General features: G+C 46.5%; 1 protein-coding gene across 1 annotated transcript; it reads right to left on the reverse strand.

Annotated features, from left to right (window-relative positions):
- Nucleotides 1-980: 980 nt before the first annotated feature.
- On the reverse strand, nucleotides 981-20,473 carry LOC109526075 (netrin receptor UNC5D-like; the record flags this gene model as incomplete). The annotated part of the gene is made up of 17 exons (XM_019887100.1): nucleotides 981-1,602; nucleotides 2,262-2,434; nucleotides 2,553-2,738; nucleotides 3,098-3,247; nucleotides 3,499-3,729; nucleotides 5,971-6,142; nucleotides 7,294-7,378; nucleotides 8,221-8,430; nucleotides 8,531-8,662; nucleotides 8,983-9,189; nucleotides 10,058-10,090; nucleotides 10,212-10,376; nucleotides 10,450-10,617; nucleotides 11,261-11,438; nucleotides 15,496-15,599; nucleotides 15,677-15,820; nucleotides 20,263-20,473. Coding segments are annotated over 17 exons (2,745 nt in total), but the record flags the coding sequence as incomplete, so codon positions are not given.
- Between the last annotated feature and the right edge of the window lie 1,536 nt (nucleotides 20,474-22,009).

Raw genomic sequence — 22,009 nt, forward strand, 5'->3', positions numbered from 1 at the left:
CATGAGGCGCACATGACTTGTATTTAGCGCCCCCCCCCCCAACACACACACACACACACACACACACACACACGTTTCCTGTTTATTCCTGCCGAAAGGCTGAGGGGGGAGGGGGGGCAGCTATCCAAGTTGGGGAGGTGGGGGTCATTAATTAAGGGGGGGCGGCATTGGGTTTCTAGAAACATCCGGCTCGGTCACGCTTTGGCCAGTGAAGCTAATAAAGCAGATTAATATTTACCCAGAATGCTTTGCTAGTTATCGTACGGTGGTTTAGTGTGTCTGCGTAATTTTTTTTTCGGGAGGGCACGTGGAAACGGTGTGCGTGGGCATGCGCAGAAGAGACGAGGCTTTCACACGGGGAGAAAGCCCACAGCGCCCTCTGTTGGCGTCGCGTTGACAATACAATTATCGGTCACTTCATTTCGGAATACCATCCAATCAGCTCCAGTGCAAAAGTAAACTCAAAATGTTAACTTTTCACTTACATTAGTTAGCTTTTGACTTCCTAGGTTATAGCCAACATGGTTAGCGTGAGATTATCTCTGTCACTAGGAGCCTTGTGACCGCGTTGGTTGGAGCTGCGGATTTGTTTTCCACCCTCCTGTGGCTGCTGATTGTGATCATTGAGGGGGCGTTTCGTGTGTGTGCAACTGTGTGGCCGTGCAGGATGAGGCGAGATTGTTGGTTCCTTTGTTTGGTCCTCTTGCTTTGTTGATTGCCGCGTATGCTGCGGTGTGACTTTGTTTGCTTGGGTTATCTTTGGTTTGGCAGCCATCTGCATCCATCCTAAATGCTGTTGGGCTCTGCCTCCAATGGGCTTTTCCCGGCAAAGTTGCTTTGCAGCTACCTTGCTACAACTAAAGTTTTGAGATACTCACCTCTGATCTTTCAGGTTCAAAGACCTGTGTGTCCACACTGGAAGAGTAGAAATGCATTTGGACAATGTATTATGGACAGTGTGAAGAGAGGTCGAGACAGAGTTGGACACAAAGCCACTTTATTCAGTTGGGAGCGAGTGGACCAGTTTGTGGTCCGAGGTACCTACTCTTCTGAGGTTGTCACGCAAAAAAAAATCGTCCTCATGCTAACTTTTTTTTTTTTTTTTGGCACCTGTAGCATTAAGTCTCCAACATTTCTCATTTGCTATTACCTCCACTTTTCGCACAGTTAAAGACACGACGCAAAAAGCAAAAAATGACAACATGACGGCACACTAAATGTTTGGCGCGCACACACGAAAAGGAACAAGAAGTCCGATCTCCAAGATAGACGCTCGTTGTGGACGATCCCTCCCGACAACACAAACCTCACCTTGACCATTGTTCCTGTCAGAAAGAAGCTTCCGTATTATCCGGGAAGTCCCTGCTAGTGTCTGCTCATCAGCGTTCATGCAGTTGTCTGGGACTTCAATCTGCAGTCCTCGCCGAGTTTAGGGAACCCCGCATATCGTTGCCCGCACTTCCGGTGGGCGACTGCACCTGGCCGATCTCCTCCAGAGCATTGGCCAGGGAGTCCAGGTCGGCCAAGTCCTGTTGCTGCGCCTCCCACAGGCTCAGGATTACCGAAGCGGGGCTTTCATGGTGGGCGAAGTAGCCCAAGTTCCTATGGGGGTGAGAATCCAACTATTAACGCTGTGGACTCAGAATGGACTTGGACCTTTGTGTCTCAAAATTGATTTGGACTTAATAAAGGTGGACTTGACTACAGTCCTGCGATTGTGTCTTCCTGGAGCGTAACTGTGCAATTTATGTTACGACCACTAGGGGACAGTGTTTCCTTATAATTGGATGAGGGCAGTTCTCCCCGCCTCCCGGTGTTCTTCCTTGTCCCTCCCAGTGACCGGTCTGCAAATATTTGCAGAAATAATTGCGTGAATCAGCTTAACGAACCCATGAGACCCCAGAGTCTTTTGTCTCACTCCATTCCTGTCGCTCTTTTTCCTCAGATTTTCTCAGAGGTCATCGTCAATCATCAAGCGTTCATGACGGTAACGAGCAAAGCAGTCAAGGTTCCCCGCGGTCTGAGACCTTCCCGATCGGAATCTGCCATGCCGACCGGAACGCTGTCTCGCCTGCTTTCCCCGCACGCCTCCGCATCTATAATGAAATCAGCGGCGTGGGCGCGACTGGAGGCTTTGGTGGCTGATGGCAGATCAATCCCGACTCGTTTGCTTGGATCCCACGCACTAAATATGCATTTTGGGATTCTGCTTTTACCTGCGCGTGGGAGTCCATTCAGAATTTAAACGGTCTATTTCCTACCTGTCCACGTGCAGCTTCTTGGCTAGGAGGCGCCAGTCCTTGCCTTTGGCGCCATCAAATGTGGCGCTGATTCTCTGGCGAATGGAGAGTGGGATCTTGAAGGCCCGTGATCCCGCCTGGGAGGCGATGGAGCAGTCAGACTCGGAAGAGAACGGGACCGGTATCTTTGGGTTCTGGCAGGGTGGGGGAGACCAATTTAAGAGGTCCAATCACATTGAGCCTACTTCACCGTAACTTGTTACGATGAAACACAAACCCCATGACCACAAACAAACAAATTTAAGGTCTCACCTCGGGCTGCGCTGTTGTGTAGATCTGCAGGATTTGCTCTTCACCTTGAACTTGACGCACGCTGATCTTACACGAGAGAGGAGATGGGGAGAAGGAGGAAGAGGAGGCGGCGCTGATCCGCTCCAGGGAGAAGGCACACTGCAGGGCGCGCTGTTTGCCCCACCACACCTGGCAGAAGGAGAACTCCTGCAGAAGTGGAGCAAGAGGAGAAGGAGGATGATGGAGGAGTAAGGGTGGGGAGGGGGTGAAGAAGGAAGAGAACGAGGAAGGTGGACGAGGAGAAGGTGATGTCAGAGAAGAAAGGGAAGGAAAAGATGAAAAGAAGAAACACAAGGAGGGGAAGGAGGACGAGGTGGAGGAGAATAAAAGTATGCCATCGAAGAAAAAGAAGGAAGAGAAGAAGTCAGCGAGGGGGGGAAGAAAGTCAAGGAGGGAAAGGAAGTGAATGGAAAGGAAGAGAAGAAGGAGGAGAAGATGATATTTTGAGGGTGAACAAATGAGTTCCAATAATCCGCAGAATAAATAAAACAGTCCGAAGAGTTGACCTGGCAGGTGGTGAAAGGCTTGATGTTCCACAGCATCTGCGGGACGTCCTGGATGTTCACCTGCAGGCTGAGTGCGTTCCCGCGGAAGGACAACACTTTCGGCTCCTCCAGCAGGCGTCCGCCTCGGACGCGTTCGCCTGCCGTCACCTCCTGAGGGCGGCAGAGGGGGTACAAATGTCACAGTCGCGACAATTCGCTCCTCTTGCCAAAGTCAGCATAATCGTCAGTTTGCATCAGAGAAAACTCAAGAGATGCAGTGGCGCGGGCGATCTCCCTTTGCACCGATTTTACATGATCATTGCGAAATAATCCATAGAGTTAAAATCTAAAAACTGCCATCGATGATTGGCCCCTCGCTTTATTATACATGATGACAACTACCTTGCTAAAAAGAACTCAACCTGGAAAGCGTGCGGCGTGTCGTCCACACAGTAGACCCTGAGGATGAAGCCCCTTGGGTTGGCGGTGTCGGGGCTTCCGAAGGCGGCCAGTCGCAGGCGCTTGGCGGCGTCCGGTCGTCGCGGCTCGCCCACCAGGGCGTAGCGACCGGGCCGCTCCAGCAGCACGTGGCAGCGCTGCGCTTCCAGGAGGCAGTAACAGGAAGTGCACGGCTCCTGCACGCACATCACTTCCTGTCAGAAAGCACACAGAGAATCCAGGCCGCCGGTGAGCCCGCATGTGGCTTTCACCGGGGTGTCAAACTGTCGCCGCTCTGATTTTTAGGACAATAACTTCAAATTACCACCCACGGGGAGCGATAATGAAAACGGGATTGGGTGACTATCACTGGCATGTTATAAGGAAAAGATGAGCGACGCATAAATTAGAGCCTTTCGGGTTTTATTGGGTCGCAATGTATTGAAAGCGACGGAGCCATAATGTAGTGGTTCTTGACAGTTTTTCATTAAAACGCCAACTCGCACAAAAAAATAAAAATAAACAACGCGAAGTAATCCGCAAGGGCACAAAGAAAAGTTGAACGCGCTTGCTCATGCATGCATGCCCACAATTTATGCGAGTGAATACAAGCGCGCACTCCCTCCCACCGGTGAGACGACTCGAAATAATCCACCAAGCAGAAAAGCAAAAGATGCACGTACGTACGTGTCGCTCACCTCAACAGTAATTCGTGACCAGCGACGCTTTTCACGATAGACATAAACACAAAAAGTACACGAGGGACTCGCACAAATACAGTCACCCGTATGTGTGCCATGTACAAAATACATACCGCATAACATACAGTATGCAAAACGCCCTTTGAGCCAATTATTTATCATAACCGCCGCCTTGCCCAAAAGATTTAAAGGGGACAACTAAGAAACAATCCACCAAACAAAATTTAAAGTTACTCACGATAACCGACACTTTGCACAATAGAAATGAGCAGTCGAATGGGAAATAATCCAATTTTTCAACAGATATTCCTGATCAAGGCCATACTGCCCAATAGAAAGAAAGAAATAAACCATACAAAAAAAAAAAATTCATCATTCTGTTGGAAAAAGCTTTCAGATGCATTCCTATCATGTACCCTAATGATAAATCTACATATTTTAGTCACCAAGGGGTCTTAGAGTTAGCGAATAAAATTTGCAGCAGGGGACTCGACGATCTGATGGCACTTTAATGGGCGACGGCGGCCTCCAGTAGTGTTCGGAGCGCTAATTCCGAGAATTTTTTCATATTTTTTCTGGTTACATCAGATATCTTTCTCGTTATCTCACAGCAGTCAGAGGCACAACACCCGCACTTTTTCGCTGTTTTGATAGACGCCTTTTGTGCGCGCGTGTATGTGTCATTCTGCCTCAAAGGCGCCCCCCCCCACAACCCCTCCTCCGTCCTCCCTCCCCGCATGAGGTCTCCGCTGCCTTTTGAGGAGGTCACCGCACCATTAAAAAGAGCGCCGCGGATCCGCTCGCCATACAGATGAATAGAAGGTGTTGAGATGGAAGGTATGGAGAGGGAGGGTGTTGATATTGTAGGATGTCGAGATGGAAAGTGTCGAGGTGGAGGAAGTCAAGAAGGAGGGTGTCGAGATAGGGGGGGGGGTGTTGAGATGGATGGTCAAGATGGAGTGTGTGCATTAGAAGGAGGCCGAGGTGGAAGGTGTTGGGGGTCAAGAAATGTCTTCATCACATTTTTATTTTGAACCGGAGTCGGAGTCACTTGATTTTAAGTACCCGCTATGATGACATGTGGAGTGGAGCAGTGTTTCAAATGAACAGAGTTCTTGTGGTTCCATACAGGCATTGAATCCATGCATTGACAAATGAGGCCTTAACTGGCATAGAAATGTATCAACTCAATCTTTCAAAAGTCTTCAAAATGTGAAGACACGATGAGTGGGAAAGTCGTTTTCTTGCATGCCAACTCGCCACCGACGCTCTTCTCTTCCTTTGTCAATCAATTCATCCCTCTTGTGGTCTCCTTCTGTGGTTCATTTATGAACAAATAGTTCCCGTACAACAGGCCTTAAGAATCTGCAGCTTGAATAAACGACAAGCATTTTTTTTTTTTGTGGAGTCCGGGCACTCGTGCGGCTTTTATGTCTGCCTCTCATCTTTCACACTCCATCACACAAACTCAAAAACGTTATGTAGTGCGATATAAAACGACGCTATTGCTGTTACATTTGGCAATATATCGTTGGCCCTCGGGATTATTTTGTCTCTTTGTGACCTATAAAAAGTCATGTTGTTTCATTTGTTTAAAAAAAAAAAAAGCAATCTTTTTCACCCGATGCCGATCATCTGAAAAATGCTTGATGAACTCGGATATATCGGCCGATATGGTCGGATCGCGACACCCTGAGTTGAAATGGAGGGAATTGAGATGGAAGGGTGTCGCGTTGGAGGGTTTGGATGACTGACCTCCCACTTGCGATCCTGCGTCTGCCTCTTGAGCCGTGTGATCCAGTGGTCGGCGGCCGCCTCACAGCAGTGTGCCATGGTCAGCACCACGGGGCACGACAGCTCCAGCCCCGGCGGGCCGTACGTGACGGCGGGACTCAGGAAGATCTCCGATCCTTCGCCCAACGCCGAGCTGTGAGTTGGAACACTGACTGATCAACCCAAGTGACCTTCTCTTTCACTTTTCACATCCGATACTTTTTTTTTTTGTGCGTTTTCTGCGGACCTTCTTACCTTCCAAGTCTTACTCTGACACAGAGACCATCAACAGTGTTGACCAATAAAGACATCGGAATATCAATAGTCATCCTGCTAACTGGAACGGATCAGTTTCGAGTCGGTACGGGCGTGTCACATGACGGCAGGCGCCATGTGACTCGTGACGAAAATATAAGCAGCTCCTCTCGTATGTGAAAGTGAGCCGGGAAGTCTCATTCGGGCAACAAGAAGAGAAAGGAAATCCTATTTCTCCGTCCTGCCGGACTTTCCCCGCCTTTGGGATGATAGCGGTTGATTGACAGCTCGGCGCTGTAACTCCGGCAGCTTCCTTAAGCGGCACACTGCATGCGTCTTATCGCACCGTTGCACAGTGCTGCGCAGCGCGCAAGTAGCACAGATGAGCGGAGAGCCGAGGCTCGGCAGTGGCTGCAGTCAGAGGTGCTTACCGTCGTCTCTGGGTTAACTACAAACTTCAAACTAGCCTGAGACGACACTTGGTCTCGATGTGGAACTAACTAGAACCAACTGATCGACCAACCAACCAACCACAGACTATGGACAGCTAACTAACCAACCAAGTACCTGACTGACGAATTAACTGACGAGCAAACTAGCAAGTCAAGAGACAAGCTGACTAGCTGATAAACTAGATAAACTAGCTGGCTAACAGACTATACGACCAACTAACCAACTTTTAAATTATTAACTCACTGACCAACCGACCGACTGACAAAATAACTCAAAGAACTTCCAGCTGCCTAACTGACCGAGAACGAACTAAACTAGCCACCCTACCAACTGCCTGACTAAAAATCAAAATAACGAAAGAATCAAAACACCAACTAAATCACAGACCTGCTGATAACCTTGCTGGCAACTTAAATGCAAACCATCTGACTAACTAACCAAACAATTCGATAACTGACCAACCTATGAACTAACAGCCGACAATAAAGATGACCTTGACCTTGAATGGACAAACCGAACTGACTGACTCAGTCGCTCACAACTAAGCGCCTCCCTCAGCGACGAAACAACCCAATGACTAACAAACAGTTTGCTCACCTGCTGTCCTCCTGGTTGACGATAACCGTTGTCTCCCACGTGGTGTCCTGAGCGATCCCCCCAACGGGCACCAGCAGACTCACGCCTGTGCACAACGTTGCCGTCATTAGCACACCTGCGCTACATGATCAGCAACACGTATAGGAAGCAAACAATGCAGGCATACTGTATGTCGGAACCCTTCATTAACCCTTTTGTGCGCAAATAACGATAACCTGTAACCTGATAAGCTAATTAGCTGTCCAGTGTAGTAACCGCTGTCGCTGAAAGGGTGAAAGCCAGAAGCTCCTCAGCTACCAGGAAGTGCGTGTGGTGTTCATGCGAGGACACTATTTGCAGCTTTGCTCCTCCAGGTTAATATCACCTTTTAACCTGTACTAAATGACATGCTTTTGAAATCAGTTCTATTCCAGATGAATTTCCAATTTTTTCTCCTGCTCAATGTTTTTGATTGCTATAAAAGTATGCCCTTTACGTTTTGAATGACTTCTTGTTGCGGATTGCTGCATGTTCCCAGCGTTCAAGGTGTTTGTGTGCTTTTCGGAATGGCTGAGGCTGACTGAGGTGATTGCATGAAGGCCAAAACTGTCGGCCTTCATCTGTGGAGTGAATGAAAAATGAATGTTCTTTGCCGGATGGATGACATTTTCTCATTCTAGCTTTGGGCCAATAACGACAAGGTCAAACATTGTCGAAACGCACCCGCCCGCCTTGCTCGCCAAGGGTGAGTTTTTTTTTTTTGGGTGGCGGCTGAAAGAAGGAACAGAGGTGGCAAAGAAGAAAAAAAGGAGGGCAAAAAAGGTGGATGGAATCAGATGAAAGAAAGAAATGAGGAAAGTCAAGGGAAATAAAGAGGAAACAAGGAGAAAAGAAAGACAAAAGGGAGGAAAGAAGGAAAGGAGCAAGGAGTAAATAAGGTGCGTGCACCTGTGTTTGGCACCACCAGGCGTCCTCCTGCGTGACCCAACACAGCCGTGGCTTTGTGCCGCGGCCTGACGACAGGTGCCGGCACCCCCTGCGGACCAAGGAGGTTCCTCTCTCCTCGGCCCAACGTGGCGCCCACCACGACGCCCCGGTAATCCGGTGACAGGCCCCTCGGAAACGTCTGAGGGTGGTAGTCTGAACCCTCTGTGATCCCTACGCGTAGGCACATCGTCGGGTCAATGAGTATGAGTAACGGAGTACTCATCCTCAAAACTTCTTTTGGTACATCTGTAGCTCAAAGAGAGAGGCTCACCTTTGACCTTGAGATCGGGCAGGGGGTCCAGGAGCTCCTTGTCCATGGCGTCGTGGAAGCACATGGGGCTGGTGTACGTGCGAGACACGCTCAGGTCGGGCTGCAGCGACGAGCGGATCAGCAGAGGGTTGCCTGCGGAAAATAATTCAGTCAGGTGAGGAGGGAACAGCGCCTCACTGTACCCCTCTTCATATCCCGCTGCAATCGCGCTCGGGTATCCCAACAAACGTGACCTGTCATGCCAACCTTGTAAAACAAATTTACATTAAGCATCACACGCATAAAAAAAAATAAAATTAAAAAGCGGCCATGAATTATTCAGACGAGCGCACACACGAGTCATACACACGCACGCACACAGTAATACTTTGAATCGCTTCATTCTTCATGTTAATTGGAATGTAAATTATAATATAATGTATATGCATATGTATATTTATATGCGGTGTCACCTTGTCGCGATGTCTTGAAGTTGAAGGACTGGAAACCTCCGGCGAGGGCGGACGAGTCGATGACGTCCACGCCGTAGTCGCTGCGGCTGCGGCGGTACATGGTGACGCCCACGATCAGCAGCGCCACCGTCGCCGCGCCGGCCACCAGGCCGGAGTAGAGCGCCACGTCGCCCCCGCCAATGCCATCGACGCCGCTCTCCACCACACCTCAAAAACGCAACAGCAACTTTCACTCACAAGTCGCGTCCAACCGGAAACACCCTCAAGATCTCAAGAACTTCATGGAGGTTCTTGGACAAAGTTCTGCGCTAAGGCTTTGGGCATAATCATTGCTTATTGTATGAAATGTACAATAAGAAAATTGTATCTCGTCCCAAGCAGAAACGAGGACCGAAGACCAAGCACTGAGAAATCGCAACGGGCTGCTGGCTTGTTACATGAAGATAAGGGACATTGGGAGAAATCCTCTCAGCAGGATGGAGCGCAAAATGGGGGAAAAAAAATAAAGAACGCTCATTAACATTTTTCCACTGGCAGGTTAATTGAGGGCTTGAAAAGTTTGGGACAAACTAACAAAGCTGAGGACAAAGTGAGTAGAAGTCACAACAAAAACGCCTAAGCTCAGTGGAACTTTTTGTTCTTGAGGCTTGTATTTCCCGTAACTACAATAAAATGAACACGGGTCCTCCAAAATGACTAGTTCTGATCAATATCCCTCGACGGCATCAGGAACTTTTAGTTCCCTGTATTTGCAGTCTTTGGAAATCGTTGAGCAGACACCATCCCAAAACTTCTTGCAACATTCAAGTTCAAATTGCATATCTACCTCAAGCTCCAGGATTTTCATTTTTTTTGGGGGGTTATTTGTACTATGGACTTGTATTTTTGGGAACTCAATTGTCAGATGCGTCTTTTGGTCTCTCCAAGCCGCTCTCAGAAATACATACTATGGAACTAATGAGTACAAGGTTACAACCCCCCTAGCAGGTCTTGTTTGGGGGGGTGCTAAGAAATTAGTCCAAGAAACTACTCAAGTACCATGAACAAAATATACACATACACACAAAAAGCTCACCTTGTGGTTTGGCATCACGCAGCAATTTTCCATCTGAAAACGCACAAACATCAACCACTGTGTATATAACGTCCCATAAAATGCTGCGGACGATCGCAGCTGTTACGATGACTATTCTCGCAGTTGTTTAGATACATGAAATGGTATTTCTCACTTTGTGTGCAGAGGCCTCCTGTGCAGTTGTCAGTAGCCAGCGTCACGCCGTCGCACAGCCGCCCGCCGTGCTTGGGTTCGGGCGCCGTGCATTCGCGGCTCCGCCTCCTCTCGCAGTTGCCACCGCACGCCGACCATTCGGTCCAAGCGCCCCAGCCGCCGTCCACTGGCAGGTATCACAACCAAAACGGCTTGAGCGTGCCGCATCCACGTTGGCGTTGACGTCGCGGCCTGCTTACCGGGACACGGCGAATTGCAGGCGCTCTTCTGCACCGAGACGCCGTCGCAGAAGGAGCCGCCGTTGAGCGGCGCCGGGTTGGTGCACGTGCGCGTGCGCTTGTGGACGCCACGACCGCAACGCACGTTGCAGGGTGACCAGTCGCTCCATAATGACCAGCCGCCATTCACTAGAAGACGAGGAAGTCAATAAAACAGGATGACAGGAGAAGTAAATATGAAGTAAATATGCTACATTGGAGTACGGTATGTAGACATTACATATTGTGTATATTGAGCTGCTTCTAAAAAAACGATCGAGGGAAGTCAATCCAGACTAAGATAAATGATATGGAAGGGTTAATGTAACGTTTGTTTACTTCTACTGTCGAGTGTAGTTGTTCAGTCAATATACACACAGAAAGAAGTATAAAAATTGATATAAGCACTAAATTGGAAAAGAGCCGCAGTATAAATCCCATCTCAGTGTCCCCGGGGGGTTCATCGGGAAGACGACGACGATGATGAACGACGGCGACTGTCACGTTTGTCCGTGATTTGCGGCCACCAAAGTGACGCATCAGCTCATTGGCTGTCATCAGACGGGAAGAACGAGTCGTCGGGCCATCATGAACATTATGGAAATGACTGATTGATGGAGCCTTCGCAAAAAAAAATTTAATAAAATAAAAAATAGGACCTGATTAATTCCCGCAGTGGCTCCACGACCTGTCTCTAGCGACTAAATCACACGGAAAAGCAATAAAAAAAAACAAATTACTTGCAAACAAATCTTTAAAAAAAAAAAAAAAGAGCAGGGTTTTATTAGCTCACCAAAGACGACGACGGCAGCTGTGGAGCTGCGCCGCTTGGCCACGATGTTGCTGGCGACACAGGTGTAGTTTCCTGAATCGGAGAGTTGCGCCTGAGGGATGACCAGACGGTGGTCGCCTTTGGGGTCTGTCACGCCGCCACCGGTGCTCAAAAGCTCGTCGTTTTTCAGCCATTCCACCTGAAGACAACAAGAGCAGAGATTTGCGTTTAAAAGAGAGCGGAGCGGAAGAGAACATTTTGCTCTAATACTTCACACACTTGGATTTTTTTTAGCAAGTTATTAACGTTTTGCTGCTATGCTATCGATTGGACAAAATCTCCAGGAGAAAAGTGTGACCGCTGGAAATGTACAAAGTGGACCTAAAATTGATATTTTTCACTAAAAATGGCTGCCTTCCTATATACCTTTTCAGGCGTGGCTTTTTGAGACTTTTTTTGTGGGTGCACTCATGCCATGTCGACTAAATTTCATGTTGCTACGTGCAAATGCCTTCGAGGGTTGAAGTTTCACAATGTTCCAGAGGGCGCCACCTTGACAATTTTTCGACTCTACACACACAACTCCAACCATAGATAAATTTTCACCAGGCTGAACATTTCTGCCAAATTTGGTCAATTTTGTCCTTTGAGAAAGCCCATAAAAAATGGCGATTCCTTTGCCACTTTTTCTGTGGCGTGCTCAAGCCTTGATGAAGGACACGCCGCTGGATGCTGGTCTCTGCGCTTGAGCGCTGCTGTAAATTGACATTAACGTCAGGAGCTTTTCATCCGCGGGGAGCGCTCTCTGATTCACGCCGCTCTATTTGAGGATTAAAAACTCGGTCCCGCTGGGAACACCGCGTGTTTGTACACCGGCGCGTGTGTGTCGGTGTGCGCCCGAGCACTCTGTGTGCGTGTTTGACGTCCAGTCGCTGAGGGATTAGCGCAGCAGCCAATAAACTCCGTGATTGCTTTGCTCTTTCCAAGAAACCCCAGTTGAAAGGCGGAAAATAAGAGAACACACAGGGATATCAATAAATCAGGAGTCACGTCATCATGAGAGCTGTTTTGATTTAACATTTTTTTTTTTTACCCACTCTACGTGTCTGTAATTTAGCGCCCCCGCTGGTGGGCCGCGTTGCCCGCTCCACCGAATCCGTCCGCCACTTTTGTCTCTGCTGACTTCCCCGCCTGGCGTTGTAATCAAGATCCGTGCTGCCAAGCGTGTGCTATTCGATTATTCTTCGACCCACACAATTACGGCGACGGCGGCTTTCTACCCCCCGTTGAAAAGTCTCAGGCTGTTACAAAAAAAAAAAAAAAAAGCATGAGCATGAGAACATTTTGCTGAGCGTTGCCACGGAGACGAAGGTCAACCGCTTTTGCCGCAGAGAGAGAATAACCACGGGACTAAAGCAGGAATTTGTGTGACAACATAAAGGCTTGCTTTGTAATCGGCGGGGAATATCGGCAGTTAATATCGGCAATTATGCTCGGGGGACTTAAATGCAACCAAAGGACAAAACGTGCATCTTTTCAGTGCGGGTGTGCTATTACTTTTCTCATTCATTATTTATTGCTGCGAATATGTCTGACTTTTTCGACTGTAAAAAGGCTTTCTTTTAAATGGAAACTAATGGCGATAATGCTCAGAGTACTCAAATGCAACTAAAGGACAAAATGTGCCTCTTTTTTTCGATAATGGGCATGCTATTACTTTTCTCACTTGTAATACTTAAAGGAAATGGGAAATGTCAGATGTTTCTTGCAAAATCATCGCTCACAGCCACAATCTCAGCTTGTGCTAATATTTGTTCGAATGTGGTCATGTGTTATGTCTTAATCTGTGAGTATAATATGTTTGGGAATGCTCTGTGCACCAACATGTCTTTGGTGAGAATGTGCTCGAATGTGTTTAGCATATGTTAATATGTGGTAATTTGCATGCGCAAGCGTGTGTTAACTTGTGATAGCATGGGCTAATGTGTTAGCATGTGTTCTCTATTAATTTGGCTACATGTGTTAGCACATGTTAGCATGTGTTCCTGAGTGTTAATGGGTTACAACATGCTAATGTGTTACAATTTATTTGCATGTGATAATATGTGGTACACGTACTAATACGTGCTAGCATGTAACATGTGTTGGTGTGCTAGTAAGTGTTATTTTGTATCAAGACCCGGGCATGTGCGTGAACTTTCTTGTGTGTGCGCGCTGAATGACTGAGGATAGCCTAGTAGCGAATAGTAGCATGGCAGCATGTTAGCGCCGCACTGACGCATTGTGGTCATCGGTATGTTGACGCACTGATGCGTGAGACAAAGAGCAGAGTGCAAGTAAATAATCCATAAAGTCAAATCCCAGCAGGAGCAGGAAATAGCTCGTGTCCACGTTTGAAAAGATGCTTTTCTCTTTTTTTCATTTTTCAATGACGTGAGTTTGGAAAGGGTACATCCCCTCTATTGGCCCCCTCATGCACCCGGACTGCCGCTTTTAGCAATTGAGGTCACATAGCTACTCAAGAGGGAGCTGTAAGCATTGAAATCCTGTTGTGTCGTCATTATTGGAAAAAAAAAACATTTTTTTTTTATAAATTGAGCTTATCCGTCTTGAAGCCACCCTGAACGTTACAGCGGCGTTATGGTTGCTGTGTGATGTTAATGAAAAGAAGAGGCGTCCATGTTATCTGCTGCCCTGCTGTGATAGCAGCAATAAGCTTAGCACGCCTGATAGCAAAAAGAGCTTACGTCTGCTTTAGTCTTGCTGAGGAGAGGACACTCTTTTTTCTATTAGCTTTTTTTTTTCTATACACAAGCTAGAGAAGTTTGAAGATACAAATATCATCTGACTGTCCCGAACAAATCTCCTAATATAGAACACGAAGTCAAACTAGGCTGAGAAAATGCACTTAACACAAAGAAACAACACGCTAAAAAAATGCAACTAACACATGCTGGGCTTTGGCAAATTACTAAACACATTCAAGCGCGCACACACACACACACACACACACACACGCTAAAAAATGCAACTCACACATGCTGGGCTTTGTCAAATTACTAAACACATTCAAGCGCACACACACACACACACACACACACACACACACACACACACACACACACACACACACACACACACACACACACACACAACATGTAAAAGTTTAAACGCTTTTTTGGGGGGTGGAGGGTGATGAGCTGGTGATAGCATGTTGTGCTATGTTAAGTTGAACATGCCGCTACGCTACGCTAACAAAGCTTCCTCTTCAAAGAAGACTCTCAGAAAGAGTCCCCATTCCAATGATGCCTCCCCAGACGCTTCTCATATTTTATTCATTTTTATTGCCTGACAACAACGCGACAATGACACAAAGAGTCTGCATGAGGCTGGAGCGCAAGCCGCTAACATGATACAATGACAAAAAAAAAAACATGAGCTTTAGAATAGAATAAACGGAAACCATTACCACGTGTTTGGGCTATGGTGACAATATGAATATGCATTTCTACAGTATCTGTTGGCCTTATACCATCAAGTTTGGGCTCTGTACACCTGCTAGCATTGGCATTGGCATTAGCGTGCCTCTGTCAATCAAAGAGGAAACGGCAGTATTGAGTTTTCAGTAAACTTAAGCTTCTGACTTTGACATCGATATACCACAGACGGAGGCTCAGCGTGATGCCACATGACTCACCGTGATGGCGGGTGAGAGCGCTGGTTGCTATTCTTATTGTTCTCCTCATTGATATTCATTTTGATATTCATGAGGGAGAAATTAAAAAGGCCGTGTGTCAAATACAACAACCCACAGTCGAAGAGGGAATTGAAACAAGACACCTGAATAAGTCACAGTGGGGTGTGATATTTGATTTACTTTTTGATTCCGTCTTTGCTCACTTTTACGCTCATGCCATATTAGGTTTTTTGAAAAAAATAAAAATATAGTGCAAATGACCCCTCGTAAACTCTTCTGTGGCACATTAAAAAAAAAAAATTCTACTCTCTCTACTCTCTGAGATCCACGAATAATTGACATCCATTTCCCTACCATGGTAGGGAAAAAAAAGCAAAATATGTATTTTTAACCATTTAAACAATTTAAGGAAATATTTCCCCGCCCGCCTCACTTGATTATGAAACCATTATTCCATAAATGACCAATAGGCGTATATTTTTCTCATCTGCGTGGCACAGAAGACTGATATGTCTTCGGGCGTGAGAAATGTAACCATGGGGGTTATCGGCATGGTTACCTGGGCTACGGGTACACCATCTGGTGGCCGACAATGCAAGACGATCATGCCGCTCAGGGGCACCTCCAAGCCTTGAGGGTCCTGCTCAAAGTTCTTCCTCAGGTCTGAAAAAACAAAAGAAACTTCAGAAGCGCTAAGAGTCAGCAAAACCACACACTAAACAACAAAAGTCGGGACTTACAGGCGATCCGCACGGATGCCTTACGGCTTTTGGATGTTCCCAGGTGGCTCCAGGCAACACAGAGGCACCAGTAGTCCTCGGGACCGTGGAAGTCCTCCACCTGCTGGCGGGACACGTTGATCATCACCTCACGGATCTTCAGTCCTGTCAGCGACATAAATATAACTGTTAACATTAGCATCAATTTTTTTTTTTACTTCTTCGCCAATCAAGGCCAAACTGTTCTCATTAAATGCCTTGTTTTGGTTCAGGTGATCATAATATTGGCAAAAGAAATTACTGCATGAAACTGTGAAATTTCATACATCTGCCAAGAAAACAATAAGAGTAAGTACTTTTACTTTGGGTCAGCTAGGCAGGCTCAGTCATTGTGACTGGACCCTCAAAGGCAACTCATTATTCTGGCAAATGTATTCACCAACCAGACGCTCATCATCCTGCGGCACCCCGAAGCCGCAATTTCCTGCGGGTAGAATAAGCTCGTCAGCTATTGTGTGGAGTAATTGAAGGCTTTTAAATGTCCATCGCTCCTCTGACAATTACGTATTTGAATGCAGCATGACGTGATGATTTCATATTTCATTTCCTGACGAGTTCAATCGTCACCTTCCTCTCGTTTGGCTAGTTGCTGCTGATAGAAAAAAAAAAACTCATTTAATAGTGACTGAAATTTAAGGAGATGTATTAATGTGCATTTTTTGTGTTCAATCATTCAAAGGGATATATCATGGAAAACTGACTTTTTAATTCCTCGTATACATAATAGATATCTGGAGTGGTTTCCCGCACATCAAGTGTGAAATTGAACAAAAGTAGTTTTAGTTGTCTGGCTTCTGATTTATCAAGATGCATCTGTGAGCAAACCTGTCTGAATCCTGAAAGATTGTGATGTAGCAGTGGGTCTAATTAACATAACCACCCCATCATAGTTTCTCAGGAAACGACAGCTTGAATGGAGAAAGTTGGGGAGTGAAAGAACCGCCTGAAGCAATTTCATGTCAAAGCCAAGAGGTAAGCAGAGATGCAGTCTTAGCATAGATTAGCATGAGCTTCTGAAATGAATATTCAGCGAATTTTTTTTATATCAGCTGGAGGATATTTGTGTGTGGCGTCATGCTCCACACCACGGCACGAACTGACAAGTGCAATTCGGTGGCTTGGTGATGAAGTACTGCTTCCACCAAGGAAAATACAACCCATGCATTTAATGTCTTAATGGGTTCTTGCAAATCCTAGCATGTAGCGCGTGCAGCAGACGCACGTCGTAAACTTTGTGCCGCTTATCAGCAGCTAACTCTGTTAGCGGATGAGAGTCTGTGCTAACATTGCGGTTTGAAGTGTAAGCGCTGTTTATGTAAATTAGCCACACTGCCATGTAACCGATTTGAACCCAGGACCTCTCCACTGTGAAGTGGATGTACAACCACTACCACATATGCTGCCACATATAATTAAATGTCTCTTTTAAATGACAATTGCTTTAAGGCCAGTGTTAGCACTGTTATAGCTACACGAGCTTACTAAAAATCGGTTTGCTTTGTGACCTCGTTGTGACAAGGGCCTCAAGCGCAAAGCACGCTGGGAGGCATCGCAGGCAGGCAGGCAGGCCCTGCCCTCACCTCTTCGTCTGCATCATCTTTATTAATGGCCTTGCAAGAGAACTGATGAATAAACAACAACATGCATGAAGATGATGTAGCGCGTCATGCTGCAGGCACACAAGGTGACTCGCACGGCCTGCAGGGCGCGCTCACGCATTCACACACTCGCGCACACACGCACGCACACACACACACACACACACACACACACACACACACACACACACACACACACACACACACACACACACATACATTTTCTTTAGCTTGAACGACATTTGTTTTTCAAAAAAGTCGTTTCATAGAACTGAACTAATGCTAGCAAAACCTTCATCTGTATCATATTGGGTTAGCAGTTAGCATTAACATCATGTTCGAGGTTGAAACACAACTTTGAACATTTGTGGACATTTTTAACAAACATTAACAACCAATAAGCATTAACATCAACTTTGGGGGAAGAACACTAAGAAGACAATGGAGACGCATATATTGGCATCAAGTTCATGAGGTTGAAACACAACTTTGAACATTTGTGTACATTTTTAACAAACATTAACAACCAATAAGACAATGGAGACGCATATATTGGCATCAAGTTCAGGGTATAAACACAATGTTGATCTGTACATTTTGACTTTGAAGCATGAGCGGTTAGCATTAGAATCAAGGTTGGGGGCACAAGATTCCTCTTTGCAGCCACTTCGGTGTACATTTTCCAATTACTCCAACAAATATGGTCGTTACGGATTGTTGTGTGTAGAGTGCTGAAGAAAATCTGAAAATTTATTCTGCTGCTGCAACAGAATAAAATGTGGTAAATTTTCGGATTTGGCATGGGACATTGTACTCAAGGGGTGAGTTCTGCTGTGACGGTCACGTGTTCATCCTTCCATCACACTTTCAAAACAACTACCATCAAAGCGTCTTCCTGGAACACGCAGACAGCGTTGTTTTATTATTTTTATGGTGGGCGTATAATTGTGTTCTTTCCCCCTGGCCAAAACATTGCGGCTCCACCACTGCTCATCTCTTATTCATATACCTATACAATGTTTAAAAAAAAAAAAATCAAAAAACAAAAACATCCCACAGTAGACACGTTTCCATTCTGCATTAGCACCACCAGACGATCCTCGGCCTCCGAATTATTAGGTACATGTGCAGTTTGTGAAGCGGAGCCTCTCAAGTGGTCCCTGAGGTGTTTGGAATCGAAGCCCCAGCGTGCACACTGCGAGACTCCGTTCTTTTCTTCATCGTTGGCATAATGAAATATTAAAAGCAACATGCGTTGAAAAGATATCATCTAACGTGGACTGCCATAGCTGCTGCTGCGCGTGAAAAACGATTCGTGAACATCACGTTATGTGTTTGCTGAAGTGCTCTCGTCGCGTCGCCTGACTCGCTCGCAGTTTGGCAAGTCCATGTTCGAGCTCGCTTTGGCGAGACCCGTGGTACAGTTAGTGTGAAGCGAGCGTTCCTTGGTCGGTATTCATAATAACGGGCAAAGGAAGTCGATGGCACGCTTGGTTCAGAGTGGACACATGCAGCGTGCCGAATGATTAATACGATAGAAGTGAAGAGATGGATCAGAAATGATCCACAAAGTAAAGAAAATAGTGATAGTGAAGCGAATGTGATAGCCCAGCCTGAGCAGTTCATGCTGAAAGCTGCCTGACGCAAATGGAAAAAGACACACGGACAATCTTTTAAACAAGGCTCTGCGCGAGTGCGTTTGTCTTTAAAGGATGGTCCAATCCAACTTCAAAGGACAAACAATTGATCTCAGGCCAATTGAGTCTGAATCAAATCTTGTGTTCTGGATGCAAGCTCGAAAGAATCAATGTCATTAATTTGCCATTAATTGGTGAGCGTCCGCTCCGCTGAAGCATCTCGGGTAGCTCCTCTTAACGGATGCCGTGGGGGCTCTCGGCTCACACCATTTTTGTGTTGTGAAGCGGAACACGTGGGTGGGGGGGAGAAGAGGATCTTTTCAGCTCCAGTTAGATCTCCGTCGTCATTAATTAACAAGACAGGCCTGCGCAGCCGTCCCCCCCAAAAAAAGAAGGAAAACATCATCGTTCTGAAGCAAGGGCAGGAAGAACACCCGACCTTAACAAGTGCTGTGATGAAATATCACCCTGAGGCTTTTGGAAATACTGTTGGGTCCGGTTTAAGGAGAGGTACTGGGTGAGTTCAAAACACAGATTTAACTTGTTGGCTCAAGATAGCTTAAAGCATATGGGACCTATTTCAAACATTGTTGCTTGATGAAGGTTTTCTCTTGGTGGCTGTGGGAAACAAGTCAGTTGTAGGGTGTACACTTCAGAGATGATACCCCGCCTTCCCGAATTGTGGGACGGGACCGTGATTGGCCAGCATTCTAGGTGCTGCTCATTGAAAAATCTTATGTGTCAATCCTTGTCGCGGAACTGCTGGTCGAAAGGCTTATTTTTACATGAAACTTAGAATGAAAACAATTAACATCACTGCCAAATTCAAATTTGCTTCAAATTGTGGGTTTTGCAAATTCATTCTTAGAATCGAATTCAAAGTGCTCTGCTTCCACGAGAAACGATAAAAAAGGTTTGAAGGAAGCAAGAAACCCTTCGCCCTGAACTCAGTGGTCTCAAACCTGCAGCCCGGGGGCCACTTGTGGCCCACAGGGTGATATTTTGCAGCTCTTGTGAATTGACTATGAGGTGGAAGGAAAATATTTCCTGTTCCCCATTCCCAGTCATGTCTTTTTTCAAAACCTGGCATGAGGAGAAAGGTTGGTGATGAGAACAGCCAATTGCAAGAAAGACAGGAGAGGGATTTTTTTTTTTTTTTTTTTGTTATTGTTATTTTGCACCAGGGCATCTTGATGCACAGAAGAAGTTGCGGCACTCAAGAAAGCATCTGTCGTTACTCAATTTCACATGCTGAGTATGCAAAGTACTACGGAGATGAGAAAGAGGACCAGGTGAAGAGCTTTGTATTTACCTGTCCCCAGGTCAGTATGCTCACGGGACGCGTGCTGGCTCTGGTGGACCCACTCGCCATTGCACTTGAAGAAGATCTGCAGGGCGGGCCGGGCCTGGCAGTGCAGCTTGATGGGGTTGCTCTTGACTATGTACGCATCCACCGGCTCCTCCACAAAGCGCGGCAGCGTGCCGGATGGACCGTGCTGCTGGCTCTCACCGCGAACGCCTGCACAGCGATCAAATCAAATCACAGTCAGACTCGACGGAAACACTTTGCACGACATCAAATCACTCAAACACTTTTGAGACACGGGCTGTCAAACTGCCTCCGCGTTGTCAACTGGTAAAACGTCTCCATCCATCAAAGTGCCGTCATTCCAGAACCACTGCCATCACATAACTTCCATCATGTGACCAGCCGGTAGTTATCTAATCGCCTCAAACGTTTACCTCACGTGTCACATTAGATGGCGAGAGAGAAAATCTATAGGATAGTGCAATGACAAACAGGAAGTAGAAGGCAGCGGTCAAAGTATTAGCTCAACTAGTTCTACTAACTAACCCTAAAACTTTGCTAGGATGTGACGGGGGAACGGCCACAACTTGAACTTCGTTTCCATAGAGGCTTCATGTCGTCTACACTCAGTCAAAACGACCGTAGACACGCACGCACGCACACATTCTCACGAACACACTCTTTGGCGGTCCCCGCTTTGCCAATATGGCACACTTGCAGTGGTCGATTTAGCTTCGTCTTGGAGGGAGTTGTTGCCGAGTTGGACGCCATCGTGCACGTGAAAAAGAAAAATCCTCCTCATCAAAGACCGGGGTGAAGAAAATGGCGGGAAGATGTGACGATGAAAGACAGATGTTTGCTCGCGATGTGACGGCAGCACGTGTGCTCATTAACGCGGCGTGTTTTAATTAGAAACACACCAGCCCACTCCCAAGGGGTGGGCGAGCGCCCTACGGGGGATGTGCGTTATGATACAATTAGCTTATATATAAGGTTTGCAATATGTACTGAAGAACGTGCACAACATTTCATGAAAGAAGGAGAAAACTTAAGGAGAAAGAGAAAATCATTTCAAGCCAGTGCAGTCATGATTCTTGACTGATTCATGATTCTTACTTTGCGGATCTGACGCCATTGATAAATCGCGCAAGTTATGGCATGACAGTTGATTAGCGATTTTACATAAAAGGCAAAACATCGACCAAATTTCGATCCACTCGATCGGATTTTCGCCGCGCTGGTTTCTTTTTAGACACCAGGCAGCTGCTAAGTGGAAACGAAGGGTCGCGGGGTGACGCCAGCGCAGAGGTGGCAAACGGGGGTGGCGTATGTCAACACTACATTGATAACATGCTCCCGACGCTCGGCAGATGGATTGGGTGGGCGGCGGAGGTGAGGGAGCATCTGCTATGATGATGTCGCAAAGACCTTAAAAAAAAAAATAAAAAAATAGCATGTGAATGTGCACGTGCTTGCTCTGCGAGGAGACATGGCCTCCAATCCGTGTTATAATTTTTGGGGTGTTATTTACATTGGATTGAACTGCCTTAAGAAAGAAATGCCAGTCTACTCCATTCGGATAAAATCTGCCTTTAAACCTGCTAGATTGTTCATGTGCTAATTTTAGCTACTAGCTTGAAGTCATCCCTGGTATAAGCGGATGACTTCAAGCTAGTAGCTAGCTAACATGCCAGATTAATCAAAGACACAAAATTGGTGATTGATGTTTAAAAACACAAACATGAGGTTG

This window comes from Hippocampus comes, unplaced genomic scaffold (assembly GCF_001891065.2).
Source record: "Hippocampus comes isolate QL1 unplaced genomic scaffold, H_comes_QL1_v1.1 scaffold54, whole genome shotgun sequence".
Taxonomy (NCBI): Eukaryota; Metazoa; Chordata; class Actinopteri; order Syngnathiformes; family Syngnathidae; genus Hippocampus; species Hippocampus comes.